This window comes from Oncorhynchus clarkii, chromosome 2 (assembly GCF_045791955.1).
Source record: "Oncorhynchus clarkii lewisi isolate Uvic-CL-2024 chromosome 2, UVic_Ocla_1.0, whole genome shotgun sequence".
NCBI lineage: Eukaryota > Metazoa > Chordata > Actinopteri > Salmoniformes > Salmonidae > Oncorhynchus > Oncorhynchus clarkii.
In genome coordinates this window covers 5,168,955-5,195,075 of record NC_092148.1, presented here as the reverse complement: position 1 = coordinate 5,195,075, position 26,121 = coordinate 5,168,955, and the positions used below count along the sequence as shown (strand labels likewise).

Genomic DNA, 26,121 nt, shown 5'->3' with positions numbered 1-26,121 from the left:
CTGGCAAACTGAAACCCTGCATGTAGAAATACACCACAACTACTGGCAAACTGAAACCCTGCATGTAGAAATACACCACAACTACTGGCAAACTGAAACCCTGCATGTAGAAATACACCACAACTACTGGCAAACTGAAACCCTGCATGTAGAAATACACCACAACTACTGGCAAACTGAAACCCTGCATGTAGAAATACACCACAACTACTGGCAAACTGAAACCCTGCATGTAGAAATACACCACAACTACTGGCAAACTGAAACCCTGCATGTAGAAATACACCACAACTACTGGCAAACTGAAACCCTGCATGTAGAAATACACCACAACTACTGGCAAACTGAAACCCTGCATGTAGAAATACACCACAACTACTGGCAAACTGAAACCCTGCATGTAGAAATACACCACAACTACTGGCAAACTGAAACCCTGCATGTAGAAATACACCACAACTACTGGCAAACTGAAACCCTGCATGTAGAAATACACCACAACTACTGGCAAACTGAAACCCTGCATGTAGAAATACACCACAACTACTGGCAAACTGAAACCCTGCATGTAGAAATACACCACAACTACTGGCAAACTGAAACCCTGCATGTAGAAATACACCACAACTACTGGCAAACTGAAACCCTGCATGTAGAAATACACCACAACTACTGGCAAACTGAAACCCTGCATGTAGAAATACACCACAACTACTGGCAAACTGAAACCCTGCATGTAGAAATACACCACAACTACTGGCAAACTGAAACCCTGCATGTAGAAATACACCACAACTACTGGCAAACTGAAACCCTGCATGTAGAAATACACCACAACTACTGGCAAACTGAAACCCTGCATGTAGAAATACACCACAACTACTGGCAAACTGAAACCCTGCATGTAGAAATACACCACAACTACTGGCAAACTGAAACCCTGCATGTAGAAATACACCACAACTACTGGCAAACTGAAACCCTGCATGTAGAAATACACCACAACTACTGGCAAACTGAAACCCTGCATGTAGAAATACACCACAACTACTGGCAAACTGAAACCCTGCATGTAGAAATACACCACAACTACTGGCAAACTGAAACCCTGCATGTAGAAATACACCACAACTACTGGCAAACTGAAACCCTGCATGTAGAAATACACCACAACTACTGGCAAACTGAAACCCTGCATGTAGAAATACACCACAACTACTGGCAAACTGAAACCCTGCATGTAGAAATACACCACAACTACTGGCAAACTGAAACCCTGCATGTAGAAATACACCACAACTACTGGCAAACTGAAACCCTGCATGTAGAAATACACCACAACTACTGGCAAACTGAAACCCTGCATGTAGAAATACACCACAACTACTGGCAAACTGAAACCCTGCATGTAGAAATACACCACAACTACTGGCAAACTGAAACCCTGCATGTAGAAATACACCACAACTACTGGCAAACTGAAACCCTGCATGTAGAAATACACCACAACTACTGGCAAACTGAAACCCTGCATGTAGAAATACACCACAACTACTGGCAAACTGAAACCCTGCATGTAGAAATACACCACAACTACTGGCAAACTGAAACCCTGCATGTAGAAATACACCACAACTACTGGCAAACTGAAACCCTGCATGTAGAAATACACCACAACTACTGGCAAACTGAAACCCTGCATGTAGAAATACACCACAACTACTGGCAAACTGAAACCCTGCATGTAGAAATACACCACAACTACTGGCAAACTGAAACCCTGCATGTAGAAATACACCACAACTACTGGCAAACTGAAACCCTGCATGTAGAAATACACCACAACTACTGGCAAACTGAAACCCTGCATGTAGAAATACACCACAACTACTGGCAAACTGAAACCCTGCATGTAGAAATACACCACAACTACTGGCAAACTGAAACCCTGCATGTAGAAATACACCACAACTACTGGCAAACTGAAACCCTGCATGTAGAAATACACCACAACTACTGGCAAACTGAAACCCTGCATGTACACCACAACTACTGGCAAACTGAAACCCTGCATGTAGAAATACACCACAACTACTGGCAAACTGAAACCCTGCAGGTAGAAATACACCACAACTACTGGCAAACTGAAACCCTGCAGGTAGAAATACACCACAACTACTGGCAAACTGAAACCCTGCATGTAGAAATACACCACAACTACTGGCAAACTGAAACCCTGCATGTAGAAATACACCACAACTACTGGCAAACTGAAACCCTGCATGTAGAAATACACCACAACTACTGGCAAACTGAAACCCTGCATGTAGAAATACACCACAACTACTGGCAAACTGAAACCCTGCATGTAGAAATACACCACAACTACTGGCAAACTGAAACCCTGCAGGTAGAAATACACCACAACTACTGGCAAACTGAAACCCTGCATGTAGAAATACACCACAACTACTGGCAAACTGAAACCCTGCATGTAGAAATACACCACAACTACTGGCAAACTGAAACCCTGCATGTAGAAATACACCACAACTACTGGCAAACTGAAACCCTGCATGTAGAAATACACCACAACTACTGGCAAACTGAAACCCTGCATGTAGAAATACACCACAACTACTGGCAAACTGAAACCCTGCATGTAGAAATACACCACAACTACTGGCAAACTGAAACCCTGCATGTAGAAATACACCACAACTACTGGCAAACTGAAACCCTGCATGTAGAAATACACCACAACTACTGGCAAACTGAAACCCTGCATGTAGAAATACACCACAACTACTGGCAAACTGAAACCCTGCATGTAGAAATACACCACAACTACTGGCAAACTGAAACCCTGCATGTAGAAATACACCACAACTACTGGCAAACTGAAACCCTGCATGTAGAAATACACCACAACTACTGGCAAACTGAAACCCTGCATGTAGAAATACACCACAACTACTGGCAAACTGAAACCCTGCATGTAGAAATACACCACAACTACTGGCAAACTGAAACCCTGCATGTAGAAATACACCACAACTACTGGCAAACTGAAACCCTGCATGTAGAAATACACCACAACTACTGGCAAACTGAAACCCTGCATGTAGAAATACACCACAACTACTGGCAAACTGAAACCCTGCATGTAGAAATACACCACAACTACTGGCAAACTGAAACCCTGCATGTAGAAATACACCACAACTACTGGCAAACTGAAACCCTGCATGTAGAAATACACCACAACTACTGGCAAACTGAAACCCTGCATGTAGAAATACACCACAACTACTGGCAAACTGAAACCCTGCATGTAGAAATACACCACAACTACTGGCAAACTGAAACCCTGCATTGAGAAATACACCACAACTACTGGCAAACTGAAACCCTGAATGTAGAAATACACCACAACTACTGGCAAACTGAAACCCTGCATGTAGAAATACACCACAACTACTGGCAAACTGAAACCCTGCATGTAGAAATACACCACAACTACTGGCAAACTGAAACCCTGCATGTAGAAATACACCACAACTACTGGCAAACTGAAACCCTGCATGTAGAAATACACCACAACTACTGGCAAACTGAAACCCTGCATGTAGAAATACACCACAACTACTGGCAAACTGAAACCCTGCATGTAGAAATACACCACAACTACTGGCAAACTGAAACCCTGCATGTAGAAATACACCACAACTACTGGCAAACTGAAACCCTGCATGTAGAAATACACCACAACTACTGGCAAACTGAAACCCTGCATGTAGAAATACACCACAACTACTGGCAAACTGAAACCCTGCATGTAGAAATACACCACAACTACTGGCAAACTGAAACCCTGCATGTAGAAATACACCACAACTACTGGCAAACTGAAACCCTGCATGTAGAAATACACCACAACTACTGGCAAACTGAAACCCTGCATGTAGAAATACACCACAACTACTGGCAAACTGAAACCCTGCATGTAGAAATACACCACAACTACTGGCAAACTGAAACCCTGCATGTAGAAATACACCACAACTACTGGCAAACTGAAACCCTGCATGTAGAAATACACCACAACTACTGGCAAACTGAAACCCTGCATGTAGAAATACACCACAACTACTGGCAAACTGAAACCCTGCAGGTAGAAATACACCACAACTACTGGCAAACTGAAACCCTGCATGTAGAAATACACCACAACTACTGGCAAACTGAAACCCTGCATGTAGAAATACACCACAACTACTGGCAAACTGAAACCCTGCATGTAGAAATACACCACAACTACTGGCAAACTGAAACCCTGCATGTAGAAATACACCACAACTACTGGCAAACTGAAACCCTGCATGTAGAAATACACCACAACTACTGGAAAACTGAAACCCTGCATGTAGAAATACACCACAACTACTGGAAAACTGAAACCCTGCATGTAGAAATACACCACAACTACTGGCAAACTGAAACCCTGCATGTAGAAATACACCACAACTACTGGCAAACTGAAACCCTGCATGTAGAAATACACCACAACTACTGGCAAACTGAAACCCTGCATGTAGAAATACACCACAACTACTGGAAAACTGAAACCCTGCATGTAGAAATACACCACAACTACTGGCAAACTGAAACCCTGCATGTAGAAATACACCACAACTACTGGAAAACTGAAACCCTGCATGTAGAAATACACCACAACTACTGGAAAACTGAAACCCTGCATGTAGAAATACACCACAACTACTGGCAAACTGAAACCCTGCATGTAGAAATACACCACAACTACTGGCAAACTGAAACCCTGCATGTAGAAATACACCACAACTACTGGCAAACTGAAACCCTGCATGTAGAAATACACCACAACTACTGGCAAACTGAAACCCTGCATGTAGAAATACACCACAACTACTGGCAAACTGAAACCCTGCATGTAGAAATACACCACAACTACTGGCAAACTGAAACCCTGCATGTAGAAATACACCACAACTACTGGCAAACTGAAACCCTGCATGTAGAAATACACCACAACTACTGGCAAACTGAAACCCTGCATGTAGAAATACACCACAACTACTGGCAAACTGAAACCCTGCATGTAGAAATACACCACAACTACTGGCAAACTGAAACCCTGCATGTAGAAATACACCACAACTACTGGCAAACTGAAACCCTGCATGTAGAAATACACCACAACTACTGGCAAACTGAAACCCTGCATGTAGAAATACACCACAACTACTGGCAAACTGAAACCCTGCATGTAGAAATACACCACAACTACTGGCAAACTGAAACCCTGCATGTAGAAATACACCACAACTACTGGCAAACTGAAACCCTGCATGTAGAAATACACCACAACTACTGGCAAACTGAAACCCTGCATGTAGAAATACACCACAACTACTGGCAAACTGAAACCCTGCATGTTATGGGGAGTGAATGAGGACCCAAAAGCGAACTAACTTAAACAGAGCTTCTTTAATAACCAAACATAGGTAGGCTCAGATAGACCGGCAGATTCCGACAGGACAGGACAAGGTTACAGCAAACATGACGATAGTCTGGCTCAGGCATGAAACACAACAAACAAGAATCCGACAAGGACAGGAACAGAAACAGAGAGAGATATAGGGACCTAATCAGAGGGAAAAAGGGAACAGGTGGGAAACGGGGTGAATGGGTAGTTAGAGGAGACAAGGAACAGCTGGGGGAAAGCGGGGGAGAAAAGGTAACCTAACAACGACCAGCAGAGGGAGACAGGGTGAAGGGAAAGGACAGAGACAAGACACAACATGACAGTACCCCCCCACTCACCGAGCGCCTCCTGGCGCACTCGAGGAGGAAACCTGGCGGCAACGGAGGAAATCCTCGATCAGCGCACGGTCCAGCACGTCCCGAGAGGGAACCCAACTCCTCTCCTCAGGACCGTACCCCTCCCAATCTACGAGGTACTGGTGACCACGGCCCCGAGGACGCATGTCCAAAATTCTACGGACCCTGTAGATGGGTGCGCCCTCGACAAGGATGGGGGGGGGGGGGGGGAAAGACGAGCGGGGGCGCGAAGGACGGGCTTGATGCAGGAGACATGGAAGACCGGGTGGACGCGACGAAGGTATCGCGGAAGAAGAAGTCGAACTGCGACAGGATTAATGACCCGAGAAATACGGAACGGACCAATGAACCGCGGGGTCAACTTGCGAGAAGCCGTCTTAAGGGGAAGGTTCTGAGTGGAGAGCCAAACTCTCTGACCGCGACAATATCTAGGACTCTTAGTTCTACGCTTATTAGCAGCCCTCACAGTCTGCGTCCTATAACGGCAAAGTGCAGACCTGACCCTCTTCCAGGTGCGCTCGCAACGTTGGACAAAAGCCTGAGCGGAGGGGACGCTGGACTCGGCGAACTGAGATGAGAACAGCGGAGGCTGGTACCCGAGGCTACTCTGAAAAGGAGATAGCCCGGTCGCAGACGAAGGAAGCGAGTTGTGGGCGTATTCTGCCCAGGGGAGCTGTTCTGACCAAGACGCAGGGTTACGAAAAGAAAGACTGCGTAAGATGCGACCAATAGTCTGATTGGCCCGTTCTGCTTGACCGTTAGACTGGGGGTGAAAGCCGGAAGAGAGACTGACGGAAGCCCCAATCAAACGGCAAAACTCCCTCCAAAATTGAGACGTGAATTGCGGACCTCTGTCCGAAACGACGTCTGACGGAAGGCCATGAATTCTGAAAACATTCTCGATGATGATTTGTGCCGTCTCTTTAGCAGAAGGAAGCTTAGCAAGGGGAATGAAATGAGCCGCCTTAGAGAACCTATCGACAACCGTAAGAATAACAGTCTTCCCCGCTGACGAAGGCAGTCCGGTGACAAAATCTAAGGCGATGTGAGACCACGGTCGAGAGGGAATAGGAAGCGGCCTGAGACGGCCGGCAGGAGGAGAGTTACCGGACTTAGTCTGCGCGCAGACCGAACAAGCAGCCACGAAACGACGCGTGTCATGCTCCCGGGTGGGCCACCAAAAACGCTGGCGAATGGAAGCAAGCGTACCCCGAACGCCAGGGTGGCCGGCTAACTTGGCAGAGTGAGCCCACTGAAGAACGGCCAGACGAGTAGGAACGGGAACGAAAAGAAGGTTCCTAGGACAAGCGCGCGGCGACGGAGTGTGAGTGAGCGCTTGTTTTACCTGCCTCTCAATTCCCCAGACAGTCAACCCGACAACACGCCCCTCAGGGAGAATCCCCTCGGGGTCAGTGGAGGCTACTGAAGAACTGAAGAGACGAGACAAAGCATCAGGCTTGGTGTTCTTAGAGCCCGGACGATAAGAAATCACGAACTCGAAACGAGCGAAAAACAGCGCCCACCGCGCCTGACGCGCATTAAGTCGTTTGGCAGAACGGATGTACTCAAGGTTCCTATGGTCAGTCCAAACGACAAAAGGAACGGTCGCCCCCTCCAACCACTGTCGCCATTCGCCTAGGGCTAACCGGATGGCGAGCAGTTCGCGGTTACCCACATCATAGTTACGTTCCGACGGCGACAGGCGATGAGAAAAATACGCGCATGGGTGGACCTTGTCGTCAGAGAGGGAGCGCTGAGAAAGGATGGCTCCCACGCCCACCTCTGACGCGTCAACCTCGACAACGAACTGTCTAGAGACGTCAGGTGTAACAAGGATAGGAGCGGATGTAAAACGATTCTTGAGGAGATCAAAAGCTCCCTGGGCGGAAACGGACCACTTAAAGCACGTCTTGACAGAAGTAAGGGCTGTGAGAGGAGCTGCCACCTGACCGAAATTACGGATGAAACGACGATAGAAGTTCGCGAAGCCGAGAAAGCGCTGCAGCTCGACGCGTGACTTAGGGACGGGCCAATCAATGACAGCTTGGACCTTAGCGGGATCCATCTTAATGCCTTCAGCGGAAATAACAGAACCGAGAAATGTGACGGAGGGGGCATGAAAAGTGCACTTCTCAGCCTTCACAAAAAGACAATTCTCTAAAAGGCGCTGGAGGACACGTCGAACGTGCTGAACATGAATCTGGAGTGACGGTGAAAAAATCAGGATATCGTCAAGGTAAACGAAAACAAAGATGTTCAGCATGTCTCTCAGGACATCATTGACTAATGCCTGAAAGACAGCTGGAGCGTTAGCGAGGCCGAAAGGAAGAACCCGGTATTCAAAGTGCCCTAACGGAGTGTTAAACGCCGTCTTCCACTCGTCCCCCTCCCTGATGCGCACGAGATGGTAAGCGTTACGAAGGTCCAACTTAGTGAAAAACCTGGCTCCCTGCAGGATCTCGAAGGCTGAAGACATAAGAGGAAGCGGATAACGATTCTTCACTGTTATGTCATTCAGCCCTCGATAATCTATGCAGGGGCGCAGAGACCCGTCCTTCTTCTTGACAAAAAAAAACCCCGCTCCGGCGGGAGAGGAGGAGGGGACTATGGTACCGGCGTCAAGAGCTACAGACAAATAATCTTCGAGAGCCTTACGTTCGGGAGCCGACAGAGAGTATAGTCTACCCCGGGGGGGGGTGGTTCCCGGAAGGAGATCAATACTACAATCATACGACCGGTGTGGAGGAAGAGAGGTGGCCCTGGACCGACTGAACACCGTGCGCAGATCGTGATATTCCTCCGGCACCCCTGTCAAATCACCAGGCTCCTCCTGTGAAGAAGAGACAGAGGAAACAGGAGGGATAGCAGACATTAAACATTTCACATGACAAGAGACGTTCCAGGAGAGGATAGAATTACTAGACCAATTAATGGAAGGATTATGACAAACTAGCCAGGGATGGCCCAAAACAACAGGTGTAAAAGGTGAACGAAAAATTAAAAAAGAAATGGTTTCACTATGATTACCAGAAACAGTGAGGGTTAAAGGTAGCGTCTCACGCTGAATCCTGGGGAGAGGACTACCATCCAGGGCGAACAAGGCCGTGGGCTCCTTTAACTGTCTGAGAGGAATGTCATGTTCCCGAGCCCAGGTCTCGTCCATAAAACAGCCCTCCGCCCCAGAGTCTATTAAGGCACTGCAGGAAGCTGACGAACCGGTCCAGCGTAGATGGACCGACAAGGTAGTGCAGGATCTTGAAGGAGAGACAGGAGTAGTAGCGCTCACCAGTAGCCCTCCGCTTACTGACGAGCTCTGGCCTTTTACTGGACATGAAGTGACAAAATGACCAGCGGAACCGCAATAGAGACAGAGGCGGTTGGTGATTCTCCGTTCCCTCTCCTTAGTCGAGATGCGGATACCTCCCAGCTGCATGGGCTCAGCACCCGAGCCGGCAGAGGAAGATGGTAGTGATGCGGAGAGGGAGGCGACGGAGAGCGCGAGCTCCTTTCCACGAGCTCGGTGACGAAGATCAACCCGTCGCTCAATGCGAATAGCGAGTTCAATCAAGGAATCCACGCTGGAAGGAACCTCCCGGGAGAGAATCTCATCCTTTACCTCTGCGCGGAAACCCTCCAGAAGACGAGCGAGCAAGGCCGGCTCGTTCCAGCCACTGGAGACAGCAAGAGTGCGAAACTCAATAGAGTAGTCTGTTATGGATCGATTGCCTTGACATAGGGAAGACAGGGCCCTGGAAGCCTCCTCCCCAAAAACAGATCGATCAAAAACCCGTATCATCTCCTCCTTAAAGTCTTGATACTGGTTAGTACACTCAGCCCTTGCCTCCCAGATTGCCGTGCCCCACTCACGAGCCCGTCCAATAAGGAGAGATATGACGTAGGCGACACGAGCAGTGCTCCTGGAGTAAGTGTTGGGCTGGAGAGAAAACACAATATCACACTGGGTGAGGAACGAGCGGCATTCAGTGGGCTCCCCAGAGTAACACGGCGGGTTATTGATTCTGGGCTCCGGAGATTCGAAAGCCCTGGAAGTGGCCGGTGGATCGAGGCGGAGATGGTGAACCTGTTCTGTGAGGTTGGAGACTTGGGTGGCCAGGGTCTCAACGGCATGTCGAGCAGCAGACACTTCCTGCTCGTGTCTGCCTAGCATCGCTCCCTGGATCCCGACGGCTGAGTGGAGAGGATCCGAAGTCGCTGGGTCCATTCTTGGTCGGATTCTTCTGTTATGGGGAGTGAATGAGGACCCAAAAGCGAACTAACTTAAACAGAGCTTCTTTAATAACCAAACATAGGTAGGCTCAGATAGACCGGCAGATTCCGACAGGACAGGACAAGGTTACAGCAAACATGACGATAGTCTGGCTCAGGCATGAAACACAACAAACAAGAATCCGACAAGGACAGGAACAGAAACAGAGAGAGATATAGGGACCTAATCAGAGGGAAAAAGGGAACAGGTGGGAAACGGGGTGAATGGGTAGTTAGAGGAGACAAGGAACAGCTGGGGGAAAGCGGGGGAGAAAAGGTAACCTAACAACGACCAGCAGAGGGAGACAGGGTGAAGGGAAAGGACAGAGACAAGACACAACATGACACTGCATGTAGAAATACACCACAACTACTGGCAAACTGAAACCCTGCATGTAGAAATACACCACAACTACTGGCAAACTGAAACCCTGCATGTAGAAATACACCACAACTACTGGCAAACTGAAACCCTGCATGTAGAAATACACCACAACTACTAAATGAATGGGGATTTATAGAAGACAACAAATCAAACACATCTCTAAGTATCCCTGCATGTAGAAAACTCTTCCCTCCAATACACCAGAACTACTAAATGAATGGGGATTTATAGAAGACAACAAATCAAACATCTCTAAGTATCCCTGCATGTAGAAAACTCTTCCCTCCAATACACCAGAACTACTAAATGAATGGGGATTTATAGAAGACAACAAATCAAACATCTCTAAGTATCCCTGCATGTAGAAAACTCTTCCCTCCAATACACCAGAACTACTAAATGAATGGGGATTTATAGAATACAACAAATCAAACACATCTCTAAGTATCCCTGCATGTAGAAAACTCTTCCCTCCAATACACCAGAACTACTAAATTAATGGGGATTTATAGAATACAACAAATCAAACACATCTCTAATTATCCCTGCATGTATACAGTCTCTCTTCTGAATGTGTCTGTTAGCCCTGTGACAGCAGGGAAGATACAGACTATCCCATATTATCTGCGGTCTCCAAAGCGTTTGTTTCCAAGGTGTGTCACTCCGCTCCAGGTTGTTCTTCAGGACAGGAAGAGCGGATCAAGGATCTAATCATTAGTGTTGGGGAGGAAGGATACGGGGCTGAGCGATTCACCAGCTTGAGTTAGCGTGATCAGAAACACTGAAGCTTCCTGTTCTTGTTGTGCATCTGCAGGGCCACGCAGGGATACATTAAATGTGTCTCAAATGCCACCCTATTCCCTATATACTTTTGACCAGAGTCCTATGGGTATCCCTATGTGCCCTGGTCAAAAGTAGTACCCTATATAGGGAATAGGGTGGCATTTGGGACGCAGATGTGCTGTATCTGCAGGGCCAGGGAAGAGGGATACAGACATATGCTGTCTCCTCTCCTCCCCTAGCATGGAACGACATAAGCAGATGATGATGCCTGCAGAGCTACGTAAGGCTGTTCTGAACACAGCCCTGTTTTAACATATTTCCTGCCGACCTGCATCATAATAATTCAGTATAAACAGCCTTACTTCATAGGCGTTAATTCATAGGCCTTAATTCATAGGCCTTAATTCATAGGCCTTACTTCATTGGCCTTAATTCATAGGCCTTACTTCATAGGCCTTACTTCATAGGCCTTAATTCATAGGCCTTACATCATAGGCCTTACTTCATAGGCCTTACTTCATAGGCCTTAATTCATAGGCCTTAATTCATAGGCCTTACTTCATAGGCCTTACTTCATAGGTCTTACTTTACTGTACTCACTAGACGGGTGTATTCATGGTGTGTACTCACTAGACTGGTGTATTCATGCTGTGTACTCACTAGACTGGTGTATTCATGATGTGTACTCACTAGACTGGTGTATTCATGATGTGTACTCACTAGACTGGTGTATTCATGCTGTGTACTCACTAGACTGGTGTATTCATGCTGTGTACTCACTAGACTGGTGTATTCATGCTGTGTACTCACTAGACTGGTATATTCATGATGTGTACTCACTAGACTGGAGTATTCATGATGTGTACTCACTAGACTGGTGTATTCATGCTGTGTACTCACTAGACTGGTGTATTCATGCTGTGTACTCACTAGACTGGTATATTCAAGATGTGTACTCACTAGACTGGTGTATTCATGCTGTGTACTCACTAGACTGGCGTATTCATGCTGTGTACTCACTAGACTGGTGTATTCATGCTGTGTACTCACTAGACTGGTGTATTTATGCTGTGTACTCACTAGACTGGTGTATTCATGCTGTGTACTCACTAGACTGGTGTATTCATGCTGTGTACCCACTAGACTGGTGTATTCATGCTGTGTACTCACTAGACTGGTGTATTCATGCTGTGTACTCACTAGACTGGTGTATTCATGCTGTGTACTCACTAGACTGGTGTATTCATGGTGTGTACTCACTAGACTGGTGTATTCATGCTGTGTACTCACTAGACATTATTCATCTCATATGTATACGTATATACTGTACTCTATATCATCTACTGCATCTTTATGTAATGCATGTATCACTAGCCACTTTAACTATGCCACTTTGTTTACATACTCATCTCATATGTATATACTGCACTCAATACCATCTACTGCATCTTGCCTGTGCCGTTCTGTACCATCACTCATTCATATATCCTTATGTACATATTCTTTATCCCCTTACACTTGTGTCTATAAGGTAGTAGTTTTGGAATTGTTAGTTAGATTACTTGTTGGTTATTACTGCATTGTCGGAACTAGAAGCACAAGCATTTCGCTACACTCGCATTAACATCTGCTAACCATGTGTATGTGACAAATAAAATTTGATTTGATTTGATTTAGACGTTCTCGGTTACCTGTTTGTCCGTAGGCGAAAATGCAGGCATTGTATCCCTGAAAGGCGTTTTCCAGTATTCCCTCACCAAGGCACTGGAACACCACCTCTTGACCTTCAAAACAAACAACAGTCACCATGGAGACCAGAAGGATAAACAAACATACAGAATAAACATACAGAGCAACCATTAAACCATAAACAGTTAAACTTCCTTTATAATGCCCCAAATAAACAGTCTCACTGTGTAGAGAGCCAGAGACAGAGACAGACAGAGACAGAGATAGAGACAGACAGAGACAGAGAGACAGGGACAGAGACAGAGAGAGACAGACAGACAGAGACAGAGACAGAGAGACAGGGACAGGGACAGAGACAGAGAGACAGAGATAGAGAGACAGACAGACAGACAGACAGACAGACAGACAGACAGACAGAGACAGAGACAGAGAGACAGGGACAGGAACAGAGAGAGAGACAGAGACAGAGATAGAGAGAGAGACAGAGATAGAGACAGAGAGAGAGACAGGGACAGGGACAGAGACAGAGACAGAGACAGAGAGAGAGAGACAGAGAGAGAGAGACAGAGAGAGAGACAGGCAGACAGAGAGAGACAGAGACAGAGAGAGAGAGAGACAGAGAGAGAGACAGGGACAGAGAGAGATACAGAGAGAGAGACATAGAGAGAGAGAGAGAGAGACAGAGACAGGGACAGGGACAGAGAGAGACAGAGAGAGAGAGAGACAGAGACAGACAGACAGAGACAGAGACAGAGAGAACTGTCATGCTCCTCCTGATAAATGAAGCAGCTGTTTAGTAGCTAAATAAAGCTGTGGCACAGACCCTACAGGCAACCCTCCACTGAACAGACTGTCCCGCTGTCGCTTAAGCATGAAGCACACGAGCTGAAGCACACACACACTCACACACACTGAAGCACACACACACACACACACACACACTGAAGCACACGAGCTGAAGCACACACACACACACACACACACACACACACACACACTGAAGCACACACACTGAAGCACACACACACACACACACACACACACACACACACACACACTGAAGCACACAACACACTGAAGCACACAACACATTGAAGCACACACATCCCCAACTGGGTGAAAAATGTTTATCTAGTTAGTGCCACTAATGTTTAGCTAGTTAGTGCCACTAATGTTTATCTAGTTAGTGCCACTAATGTTTATCTAGTTAGTGCCACTAATGTTTATCTAGTTAGTGCCACTAATGTTTATCTAGTTAGTGCCACTAATGTTTATCTAGTTAGTGCCACTAATGTTTATCTAGTTAGTGCCACTAATGTTTATCTAGTCAGTGCCACTAATGTTTATCTAGTTAGTGCCACTAATGTTTATCTAGTTAGTGCCACTAATGTTTATCTAGTTAGTGCCACTAATGTTTATCTAGTCAGTGCCACTAATGTTTATCTAGTTAGTGCCACTAATGTTTATCTAGTTAGTGCCACTAATGTTTATCTAGTTAGTGCCACTAATGTTTATCTAGTTAGTGCCACTAATGTTTATCTAGTTAGTGCCACTAATGTTTATCTAGTTAGTGCCACTAATGTTTATCTAGTTAGTGCCACTAATGTTTAGCTAGTTAGTGCCACTAATGTTTATCTAGTTAGTGCCACTAATGTTTATCTAGTTAGTGCCACTAATGTTTATCTAGTTAGTGCCACTAATGTTTATCTAGTTAGTGCCACTAATGTTTATCTAGTCAGTGCCACTAATGTTTATCTAGTTAGTGCCACTAATGTTTATCTAGTTAGTGCCACTAATGTTTATCTAGTTAGTGCCACTAATGTTTATCTAGTTAGTGCCACTAATGTTTATCTAGTTAGTGCCACTAATGTTTATCTAGTTAGTGCCACTAATGTTTAGCTAGTTAGTGCCACTAATGTTTATCTAGTTAGTGCCACTAATGTTTATCTAGTTAGTGCCACTAATGTTTATCTAGTTAGTGCCACTAATGTTTATCTAGTTAGTGCCACTAATGTTTATCTAGTTAGTGCCACTAACATGTTTTCTGTGTCAGTAAAGACATAATTCCCCCTCACTCTCTCCCTCTGTCTCTCCTTACATTAATAAACACACAACCATCTTGTTCTCAGTCCCATCAACTCTTCTATTCAGATGCAAAGCAGCTTGTAAAAACATACTTTGCATTATGTAAAACCAGGACTTCCCTGAACTGTAGGTTTTCCTTCTCTCTCTCCCTCCTCACCCTCTCTCTCTCTCCCTCCTCACCCTCTCTCCCCCTCCTCACCTCCTCACCCTCTCTCCCCACTCCTCTCCTCCTCACCCTCTCTCTCCCTCCTCACCCTCTCTCCCTCCTCCTCACCCTCTCTCTCTCCTCACCCTCTCTCTCCTCACCCGCTCTCTCTCCCTCCTCACCCCCTCTCCCTCCCATCTCACCCCCTCTCTCTCTCCCTCCTCACCCCCCCTCTCTCTCCCTCCTCACCCCCTCTCTCTCTCTCCTCCTCACCCTCTCTCTCCCTCCTCAACCTCTCTCTCTCTCTCCGCACCCTCTCTCTATCCCTCCACACCCTCTCTCTCCTTCCTCACCCTCTCTTCTCACCCACCCTCTCCCTCCTCATCCTCTCTCTCTCCCTCCTCACCCTCTCTCTCTCTCTCTCCCCTCCTCACGCTCTCTCTCCCTCCTCACCCTCTCCCTCCTCACCCTCTCTCTCTCTCCCTCCTCACCCTCTCTCTCCCTTCCTCCTCACCCTCTCTCTCCCTCCTCACCCTCTCTCTCTCCCTCCTCACCCTCTCTCTCTCCCTCCTCACCCTCTCTCTCCCTCCTCACCCTCTATCTCTCTCCCTCTTCACCCTCTCTCTCTCCCTCCTCACCCTCTATCTCTCTCCCTCTTCACCCTCTATCTCTCCCCCTCTATCTTTCTCTTCTCCCTGCTTCTCTATCTCCCTCCTCACCCTCTCTCTCTCCCTCCTGTATTCCTAGACTCACCTCACCTGACAGGCTTTAAATAGTGATGAGATGAGATGGCTGTGTTTAGTGTTCTTTAGTGATGATAGAGAGATTATCTCTGTCAACCTCAACAGTCAGTGGTTGCATCCCAAATGGCACCCTATTCCCAATACAGTGCACTTCTTTTGGCCAGCGCCAATAGGGGTCACTATATAAGGAGTAGGGTGCCATTTGGGATGCATAGTAGCTGTGTGAATCTGAACAGAACAGTCAGCTAAGCCTGAACCTGTTGTCTGTGACTTACCAGCATACTTGGGCATGTTGGACTCATCCATGGACCAGAAACAGTGGTCAAAGGCAAACACCTGTGGGACAGGACAAAGAAGGATCAACACACACACACACACACACACACACACACACACACACACACACACACACACACACACACACACACACACACACACACACACACACACACACACACACACACACACACACACACACACACACACACACAGCAAGCTCCTGTCTGAGCATGTTGTAGTGTATCTACCTAAAGGAGGTAGTGGAACACTATGGCAGACACACACCTACAGACACTATGACAGACACACACACACAGACACAATAACAGACATACATCTACATACACTATAACAGACACACACCTACAGACACTATGGCAGATACACGCCTACAGACACTATTACAGACACACACCTACAGACACTATGACAGACACACACCTACAGACACTATGGCAGATACACGCCTACAGACACTATTACAGACACACACCTACAGACACTATGACAGACACACACCTACAGACACTATGGCAGATACACACACGCCTACAGACACACACCTACAGACACTATGACAGACACACACCTACAGACACTATGACAAACTTATTGGACTGTTTCAAGACAACCTACAACACATCAGATGTCTGTTGTCTGTGTGAAAGAGAGACAGAGACAGAGAGAGACAGAGAGAGAGAGAGGCAGAGAGAGAGAGAGGCAGAGAGAGAGAGAGAGAAAGAGAGGCAGAGAGAGAGAGAGAGAGACAGAGACAGAGAGAGACAGAGAGAGAGAGAGGCAGAGAGAGAGAGAGAGAGAAAGAGAGAGAGTGTTGTTGACTGAGGCAATGCTAGTTGTCGTGACGGGGCCTCAGCAGCCCAGGGACTGCACCCCAAATGGCATCCTATTCCTTATGGGCTCTCTGTTCAAAAGTGGTGCACTGTACAGGGAATAGGGTGCCAGTATTTAGTCAGCCACCAATTGTGCAAGTTCTCCCACTTAAAAAGATGAGAGAGGCCTGTAATTTTCATCATAGGTACACTTCAACTATGACAGACAAAATGAGAAATAAAATCCAGAAAATCACATTGTAGGATTTGTAATTAATTAATTTGCAAATTATGGTGGAAAATAAGTATTTGGTCACCTACAAACAAGCAAGATTTCTGACACTCACAGACCTATAACTTCTACTTTAAGAGGCTCCTCTGTCCTCCAATCGTTACCTGTATTAATGGCACCTGTTTGAACTTGTTATCAGTATAAAAGACACCTGTCCACAACTTCAAACAGTCACACTTCAAACTCCACTGTGGCCAAGACCAAAGAGCTGTCAAAGGACACCAGAAACAAAATTGTAGACCTGCACCAGGCTGGGAAGACTGAATCTGCAATAGGTAAGCAGCTTGGTTTGAAGAAATCAACTGTGGGAGCTATTATTAGGAAATGGAAGACATACAAGACCACTGATAATCTCCCTCGATCTGGGGCTCCACGCAAGATCTCACCTCGTGGGGTCAAAATGATCACAAGAACCACACGGGGGGACCTAGTGAATGACCTGCAGAAAGCTGGGACCAAAGTAACAAAGCCTACCATCAGTAACACACTACGCCGCCAGGGACTCAAATCCTGCAGTGCCAGACGTGTCCCCCTGCTTAAGCCAGTACATGTCCAGGCCCGTCTGAAGTTTGCTAGAGAGCATTTGGATGATCCAGAAGAAGATTGGGAGAATGTCATATGGTCAGATGAAACCAAAATATAACTTTTTGGTAAAAACTCAACTCGTCGTATTTGGAGGACAAAGAATGCCGAGTTGCATCCAAAGAACACCATACCTACTGTGAAGCATGGGGGTGGAAACATCATGCTTTGGGGCTGTTTTTCTGCAAAGGACCAGGACGACTGATCCGTGTAAAGGAAAGAATGAACGGGGCCATGTATCGTGAGATTTTGAGTGAAAACCTCCTTCCATCAGCAAGGGCATTGAAGATGAAACGTGGCTGGGTCTTGCAGCATGACAATGATCCCAAACACACCGCCCGGGCAACGAAGGAGTGGCTTCGTAAGAAGCATTTCAAGGTCCAGGAGTGGCCTAGCCAGTCTCCAGATCGCATATCAACCCCATAGAAAACCTTTGGAGGGAGTTGAAAGTCCGTGTTTCCCGGCAACAGCCCCAAAACATCACTGCTCTAGAGGAGATCTGCATGGAGGAATGGGCCAAAATACCAGCAACAGTGTGTGAAAACCTTGTGAAGACTTACAGAAAACGTTTGACCTCTGTCATTGCCAACAAAGGGTATATAACAAAGTATTGAGATAAACTTTTGTTATTGACCAAATACTTATTTTCCACCATAATTTGCAAATAAATTAATAAAAAATCCTACAATGTGATTTTCTGGATTTTTTTCCCTCATTTTGCCTGTCATAGTTGAAGTGTACCTTTGATGAACATTACAGGCCTCTCTCATATTTTTAAGTGGGAGAACTTGCACAATTGGTGGCTGACTAAATACTTTTTTGCCCCACTGTATGCTCCAGGCTCCATGCTGGCCTGGTCTGCTGGCCTGGTCTGTTTGGCAGACAGACAGTGGTAGTTGGATGTTGGAGTTAAATGAATTCATAAATCAGGGTCACGGCTCCACAGTAGACATTCCAGCTCCCAGTGACCCGTCTCCACGGCAACCTGGCTGGAGTCGTTCCTGGAGTTGCAGGCTGTGTGTATATTACACACAGTGTGTGAACTGTTTGTGTGTGTGTGTGTGTGTGTGTGTGTGTGTGTGTGTGTGTGTGTGTGTGTGTGTGTGTGAGAGAGAGAGAGAGAGCCACCTGTGTTTGCTCACAGCTGTAAGTGGATGAATGGATGGCATAGAAATTATACTCTCTGGTCTAGACCCCTCTCTCTGGTCTAGACCCTCTCTGGTCTAGACCCTCTCTGGTCTAGACCCCCTCTCTGGTCTAGGCCCCCTCTCTGGTCTAGACCCCCTCTCTGGTCTAGGCCCTCTCTCTGGTCTAGGCCCTCTCTCTGGTCTAGATCCTCTCTGGTCTAGACCCTCTCTGGTCTAGACCCCCTCTCTGGTCTAGACTCCCTCTCTGGTCTAGGCCCTCTCTCTGGTCTAGGCCCTCTCTCTGGTCTAGACCCTCTCTCTAGTCTAGACACCCTCTCTATAGTCTAGACACCCTCTCTATAGTCTAGACACCCTCTCTATAGTCTAGACACCCTCTCTAGTCTAGACCCTCTCTCTAGTCTAGACCCTCTCTCTAGTCTAGACCCTCTCTCTAGTCTAGACACCATCTCTAGTCTGGACACCATCTCTAGTCTAGACCCCCTCTCTAGTCTAGACACCATCTCTAGTCTAGACCCTCTCTCTAGTCTAGACACCCTCTCTAGTCTAGACCCTCTAGTCTAGACCCTCTCTGTAGTCTAGACCCTCTCTGTAGTCTAGACACCCTCTCTCTAGTCTAGACACCCTCTCTAGTCTAGACACCCTCTCTCGTCTAGCCTCGTGCTGCAGACTCCCACACTACTAGACCCTCTCTCTAGTCTAGACCCTCTCTCTAGTCTAGACCCTCTCTCTAGTCTAGACACCATCTCTAGTCTAGACACCATCTCTAGTCTAGACCATCTCTCTAGTCTAGACACCATCTCTAGTCTAGACCCTCTCTCTAGTCTAGACACCCTCTCTAGTCTAGACCCTCTCTGTAGTCTAGACCCTCTCTGTAGTCTAGACCCTCTCTGTAGTCTAGACCCTCTCTGTAGTCTAGACCCTCTCTGTAGTCTAGACCCTCTCTCTAGTCTAGACACCATCTCTAGTCTAGACCCTCTCTGTAGTCTAGACCCTCTCTGTAGTCTAGACCCTCTCTGTAGTCTAGACCCTCTCTGTAGTCTAGACCCTTTCTCTAGTCTAGACACCCTCTCTAGTCTAGACACCCTCTCTAGTCTAGACCCTCTCTCGTCTAGCCTCGTGCTGCAGACTCCCACACTACTAGACCCTCCTTGAATTAGAGGGATTCAACTGGCTCCAATAGTTCAGGGGCTGTACAGTATGTATCTAGTGTCAGAGTGCTGAGGGGCTGTATGTATCTAGTGTCAGAGTGCTTAGGGGCTGTATGTATCTAGTGTCTCATAGTGCTGATTTAGGATCAGTTTTGCCTTTTAGATAATAATAATAATAAATACGATGGACAGGGGGACCTGATCCTAGATCAGCACTCCTACTCTGAGACGTTTGGTATACAAACCAATATATTTTTATTAAAAGTTGTTATTCTGATCCTTTATTTTTAATTATATATTTTTTACTTATCAATTTTTTCTTACAGTGCCTTGCGAAAGTATTCGGCCCCCTTGAACTTTGCGACCTTTTGCCACATTTCAGGCTTCAAACATAAAGATATAAAACTAGAAGAATCAACAACAATAATAATTTTGCACGCCCAATTTTTCAGTTTTTGATTTGTTAAAAAAGTTTGAAATATCCAATAAATGTCGTTCCTCTTCATGATTGTGTCCCACTTGTTGTTGATTCTTCACAAAAAAATACAGTTTTATATCTTTATGTTTGAAGCCTGAAATGTGGCAAAAGGTCGCAAAGTTCAAGGGGGCCGAATACTTTCGCAAGGCACTGTTAAACTGCATTGTTGGTTAAGGGCTTGTAAGTCAGCATTTCACTGTAAGTCTACACTTGTTGTATTTGGCATGTGACAGATTACATTTGATCTGATTTGATTTAACTTAAGCCATTTTTCTTCCCAGGTCTGATAGACAGAGCTCCTCTATAGTCACGGATGGGGACGGCCACTGAAGGGGTCTGATAGACAGAGCTCCTCTATAGTCACGGATGGGGACGGCCAGTGAAGGGGTCTGATAGACAGAGCTCCTCTATAGTCACGGATGGGGACGGCCACTGAAGGGGTCTGATAGACAGAGCTCCTCTATAGTCACGGATGGGGACGGCCACTGAAGGGGTCTGATAGACAGAGCTCCTCTATAGTCACGGATGGGGACGGCCACTGAAGGGGTCTGATAGACAGAGCTCCTCTATAGTCACGGATGGGGACGACCACTGAAGGGGTCTGATAGACAGAGCTCCTCTATAGTCACGGATGGGGACGGCCACTGAAGGGGTCTGATAGACAGAGCTCCTCTATAGTCACGGATGGGGACGACCAGTGAAGGGGTCTGATAGACAGAGCTCCTCTATAGTCACGGATGGGGACGGCCACTGAAGGGGTCTGATAGACAGAGCTCCTCTATAGTCACGGATGGGGACGGCCACTGAAGGGGTCTGATAGACAGAGCTCCTCTATAGTCACGGATGGGGACGGCCACTGAAGGGGTCTGATAGACAGAGCTCCTCTATAGTCACGGATGGGGACGACCACTGAAGGGGTCTGATAGACAGAGCTCCTCTATAGTCACGGATGGGGACGGCCACTGAAGGGGTCTGATAGACAGAGCTCCTCTATAGTCACGGATGGGGACGACCACTGAAGGGGTCTGATAGACAGAGCTCCTCTATAGTCACGGATGGGGACGACCACTGAAGGGGTCTGATAGACAGAGCTCCTCTATAGTCACGGATGGGGACGACCACTGAAGGGGTCTGATAGACAGAGCTCCTCTATAGTCACGGATGGGGACGGCCACTGAAGGGGTCTGATAGGGAGAGCTCCTCGACAGACAGACAGACAGACAGACAGACAGACAGACAGACATAACAGACAGACAGACAGACAGACAGACAGACAGAGTTTGAGGGGAAACTCATTTGAAGTTGTATTCAGGATTTAGCAGACCAGGCAGTAATTTCTGCTAGAGTGCCTGGCTAAAGCTCAGAGGACAGATATGAATCAGCACGATGAGACACGGCCCCACGACTGAACCCAAAAACCCCCAGAATGTGTTCAACTCTGCTCCCGAACGCCTTTCAACTAGTCACCATCCACCAGAGAGAGTGTGGGGACGGGGGTAGGGAGGTGGTGAGGGGGAGCTGCACTCCAACAACGCAGCTCTGAACACACACACACACACACACACACACACACACACACACACACACACACACACACACTGGGCCAGTGTTCCTGCTCATTCCTCCCTCTCATTGTGGATCTCTTTGTGGATGTTCACCAGATTTTCGAGAGCTGACACGTTCACACAGACGTCTATCTGGCTCCCTGCCGCAGACCAACCAAACCACTGACAGCCCAGTCGTTACACACACTGTGGGGCTGGGCGATGTATCAAATTCATTACAATGTATGTTTTTGGCGCGATATTTCAAATGCCTGTATATTTATTTATCTTCACGAGTGTTTTATGTCCGCTTGTTCTCATGTTGTCTTTTTGGTCGCGTCTCCTTCGCTCCTTCTGTGCTGTGTCCCATTTACACCAGAGATCTGTACATAATGACGAGATCCACGCCTCCGCCCTAACAATGGGAGTCGTTGTCCCAGAGGCAGGAAGGCAGGCGACAAGCTTAGGTTAAAAATAAACCCATTGAAATGCATTTGGGTTTATTTTGGACAGATTTTAGCGAGAGTAAAACCTCTCACTTCGCATATTCTTCTCTGTTTACACACCTGCCATCCTGTACTTTAGACAGATTAACTACATGCCATCCTGTACTTTAGATTAACTACATGTCATACTGTACCTTAGACAGATTAACTACATGTCATACTGTACCTTAGATTAACTACATGTTATACTGTACCTTAGACAGATTAACTACATGTTATACTGTACCTTAGACAGATTAACTACATGTCATACTGTACCTTAGACAGATTAACTACATGCCATCCTGTACTTTAGACAGATTAACTACATGTCATACTGTACTTTAGACAGATTAACTACATGTCATACTGTACCTTAGATTAACTACATGTTATACTGTACCTTAGACAGATTAACTACATGTTATACTGTACCTTAGACAGATTAACTACATGTCATACTGTACCTTAGATTAACTACATGTCATACTGTACTTTAGACAGATTAACTACATGTCATACTGTACCTTAGACAGATTAACTACATGTCATACTGTACTTTAGACAGATTAACTACATGTTATACTGTACCTTAGATTAACTACATGTTATACTGTACCTTAGACAGATTAACTACATGTTATACTGTACCTTAGACAGATTAACTACATGTTATACTGTACCTTAGACAGATTAACTACATGTCATACTGTACCTTAGATTAACTACATGTCATACTGTACTTTAGACAGATTAACTACATGTCATACTGTACCTTAGACAGATTAACTACATGTCATACTGTACCTTAGACAGATTAACTACATGTCATACTGTACTTTAGACAGATTAACTACATGTTATACTGTACCTTAGATTAACTACATGTTATACTGTACCTTAGATTAACTACATGTCATACTGTACCTTAGACAGATTAACTACATGTTATACTGTACCTTAGATTAACTACATGTTATACTGTACCTTAGACAGATTAACTACATGTTATACTGTACCTTAGACAGATTAACTACATGTTATACTGTACCTTAGACAGATTAACTACATGTTATACTGTACCTTAGACAGATTAACTACATGTTATACTGTACCTTAGACAGATTAACTACATGTCATACTGTACTTTAGACAGATTAACTACATGTCATACTGTACCTTAGACAGATTAACTACATGTTATACTGTACCTTAGACAGATTAACTACATGTTATACTGTACCTTAGACAGATTAACTACATGTCATACTGTACCTTAGATTAACTACATGTTATACTGTACCTTAGACAGATTAACTACATGTCATACTGTACTTTAGACAGATTAACTACATGTCATACTGTACCTTAGATTAACTACATGTCATACTGTACCTTAGACAGATTAACTACATGTCATACTGTACCTTAGACAGATTAACTACATGTCATACTGTACCTTAGATTAACTACATGTCATACTGTACCTTAGATTAACTACATGTCATACTGTACCTTAGATTAACTACATGTCATACTGTACCTTAGACAGATTAACTACATGTCATACTGTACCATGTATACTGTACAGATTAACTACATGTCATACTGTACCTTAGACAGATTAACTACATGTCATACTGTACCTTAGATTAACTACATGTCATACTGTACCTTAGACAGATTAACTACATGTCATACTGTACCTTAGACAGATTAACTACATGTCATACTGTACCTTAGACAGATTAACTACATGTCATACTGTACCTTAGATTAACTACATGTCATACTGTACCTTAGACAGATTAACTACATGTCATACTGTACCTTAGATTAACTACATGTCATACTGTACCTTAGACAGATTAACTACATGTCATACTGTACCTTAGATTAACTACATGTCATACTGTACCTTAGACAGATTAACTACATGTCATACTGTACCTTAGACAGATTAACTACATGTCATACTGTACCTTAGATTGTTTCCTGGAGGTAGAGGAGCAGATGGAACCATGATGAAAAGATTCAGGATGGGAGGATGGAGGAGAGGAGACCCAGGGGTCCATCAACAACACCATGAGAGAGAGAGAGACAGAGAGACAGAGAGAGAGACAGAGAGAGAGACAGAGAGTGAGACAGAAAGAGAGAGAGCATTAAAACAATTAGCATTAAAACACTGTTAACTGTTACCTCTCTCTCTTATGTTCACTTTCAAGTTCACGTCCACAGTGAAATGCCTTTTTAACAAACTCTAAACCCAACAATGTGGTACTAAAAATAACAAGGTAGAACAAAAACACAGGAGAAATAAAAATAAGAAATAAAAAGAACAGGAGAAAGTAAGAAGCTGTAAACACGGTCAGTTCATTACCATATTAACAATGTACAGGGATACTGAAGTGATAGAGGTAGATATGTAGAGGGGTAAACATACTATATACAGGGTCAGTTCAGTACCATATTAACAATGTACAGGGATACTGGAGTGATGGAGGTAGATATGTAGAGGGGTAAACATACTATATACAGGGTCAGTTCAGTACCATATTAACAATGTACAGGGACACTGGAGTGATAGAGGTAGATATGTAGAGGGGTAAACATACTATATACAGGGTCAGTTCAGTACCATATTAACAATGTACAGGGACACTGGAGTGATAGAGGTAGATATGTAGAGGGGTAAACATACTATATACAGGGTCAGTTCAGTACCATATTAACAATGTACAGGGACACTGGAGTGATAGAGGTAGATATGTAGAGGGGTAAACATACTATATACAGGGTCAGTTCAGTACCATATTAACAATGTACAGGGATACTTGAGTTATAGAATAGATAGATATGTAGAGGTGTAAGGTGACTAGGCATCAGGATATATGATAAACAGAGTAACAGCAGTGTAAATGATGACTGTATCTGAATATATGTGTGTAGAGTCAGTATAAATGTGTGTGTGTGTAGAGTCAGTATAAATGTGTGTGTGTGTAGAGTCAGTATAAATGTGTGTGCATGTGGTGTGTGAGCAGAGAGAGAGAGGAGACAGCAGAGAGATCAAAAATAGATATGGAGAGAGTGAGAAAGGGAAAGAGGAGAAAGAGAGAGAGAAAGAGAGAGAGAGAAAGGGAAAGAGAGGAGAAAGAGCGAGAGAGAAAGAGAGAGAGAGAGAGAGAGAGAGAGAGAGAGAGAGAGAGAGAAAGAGAGAGAGAGAGAGAGAGAGAAAGGGAAAGAGAGGAGAAAGAGCGAGAGAGAAAGAGAGAGAGAGAGAGAGAGTGAGAAAGGGAAAGAGGAGAAAGAGAGAGAGAAAGGGAAAGAGAGGAGAAAGAGCGAGAGAGAAAGAGAGA

General features: G+C 45.4%; 1 protein-coding gene across 1 annotated transcript in view; it reads right to left on the bottom strand.

Moving 5' to 3' along the window:
* LOC139419538 (kinesin-like protein KIF13A) overlaps window positions 1–26,121 on the bottom strand; it is a 176,412-nt gene that overhangs the window by 101,065 nt on the left and 49,226 nt on the right. Inside the window, exons 3-5 of the mRNA XM_071169505.1 lie at window positions 24,748–24,760; window positions 16,255–16,315; window positions 13,009–13,101 (exon numbers count right to left, since the gene is read on the bottom strand). Coding sequence (XP_071025606.1) covers window positions 13,009–13,101; window positions 16,255–16,315; window positions 24,748–24,760 — 167 coding nt within the window. The remainder of the gene's footprint in view (window positions 1–13,008; window positions 13,102–16,254; window positions 16,316–24,747; window positions 24,761–26,121) is intronic.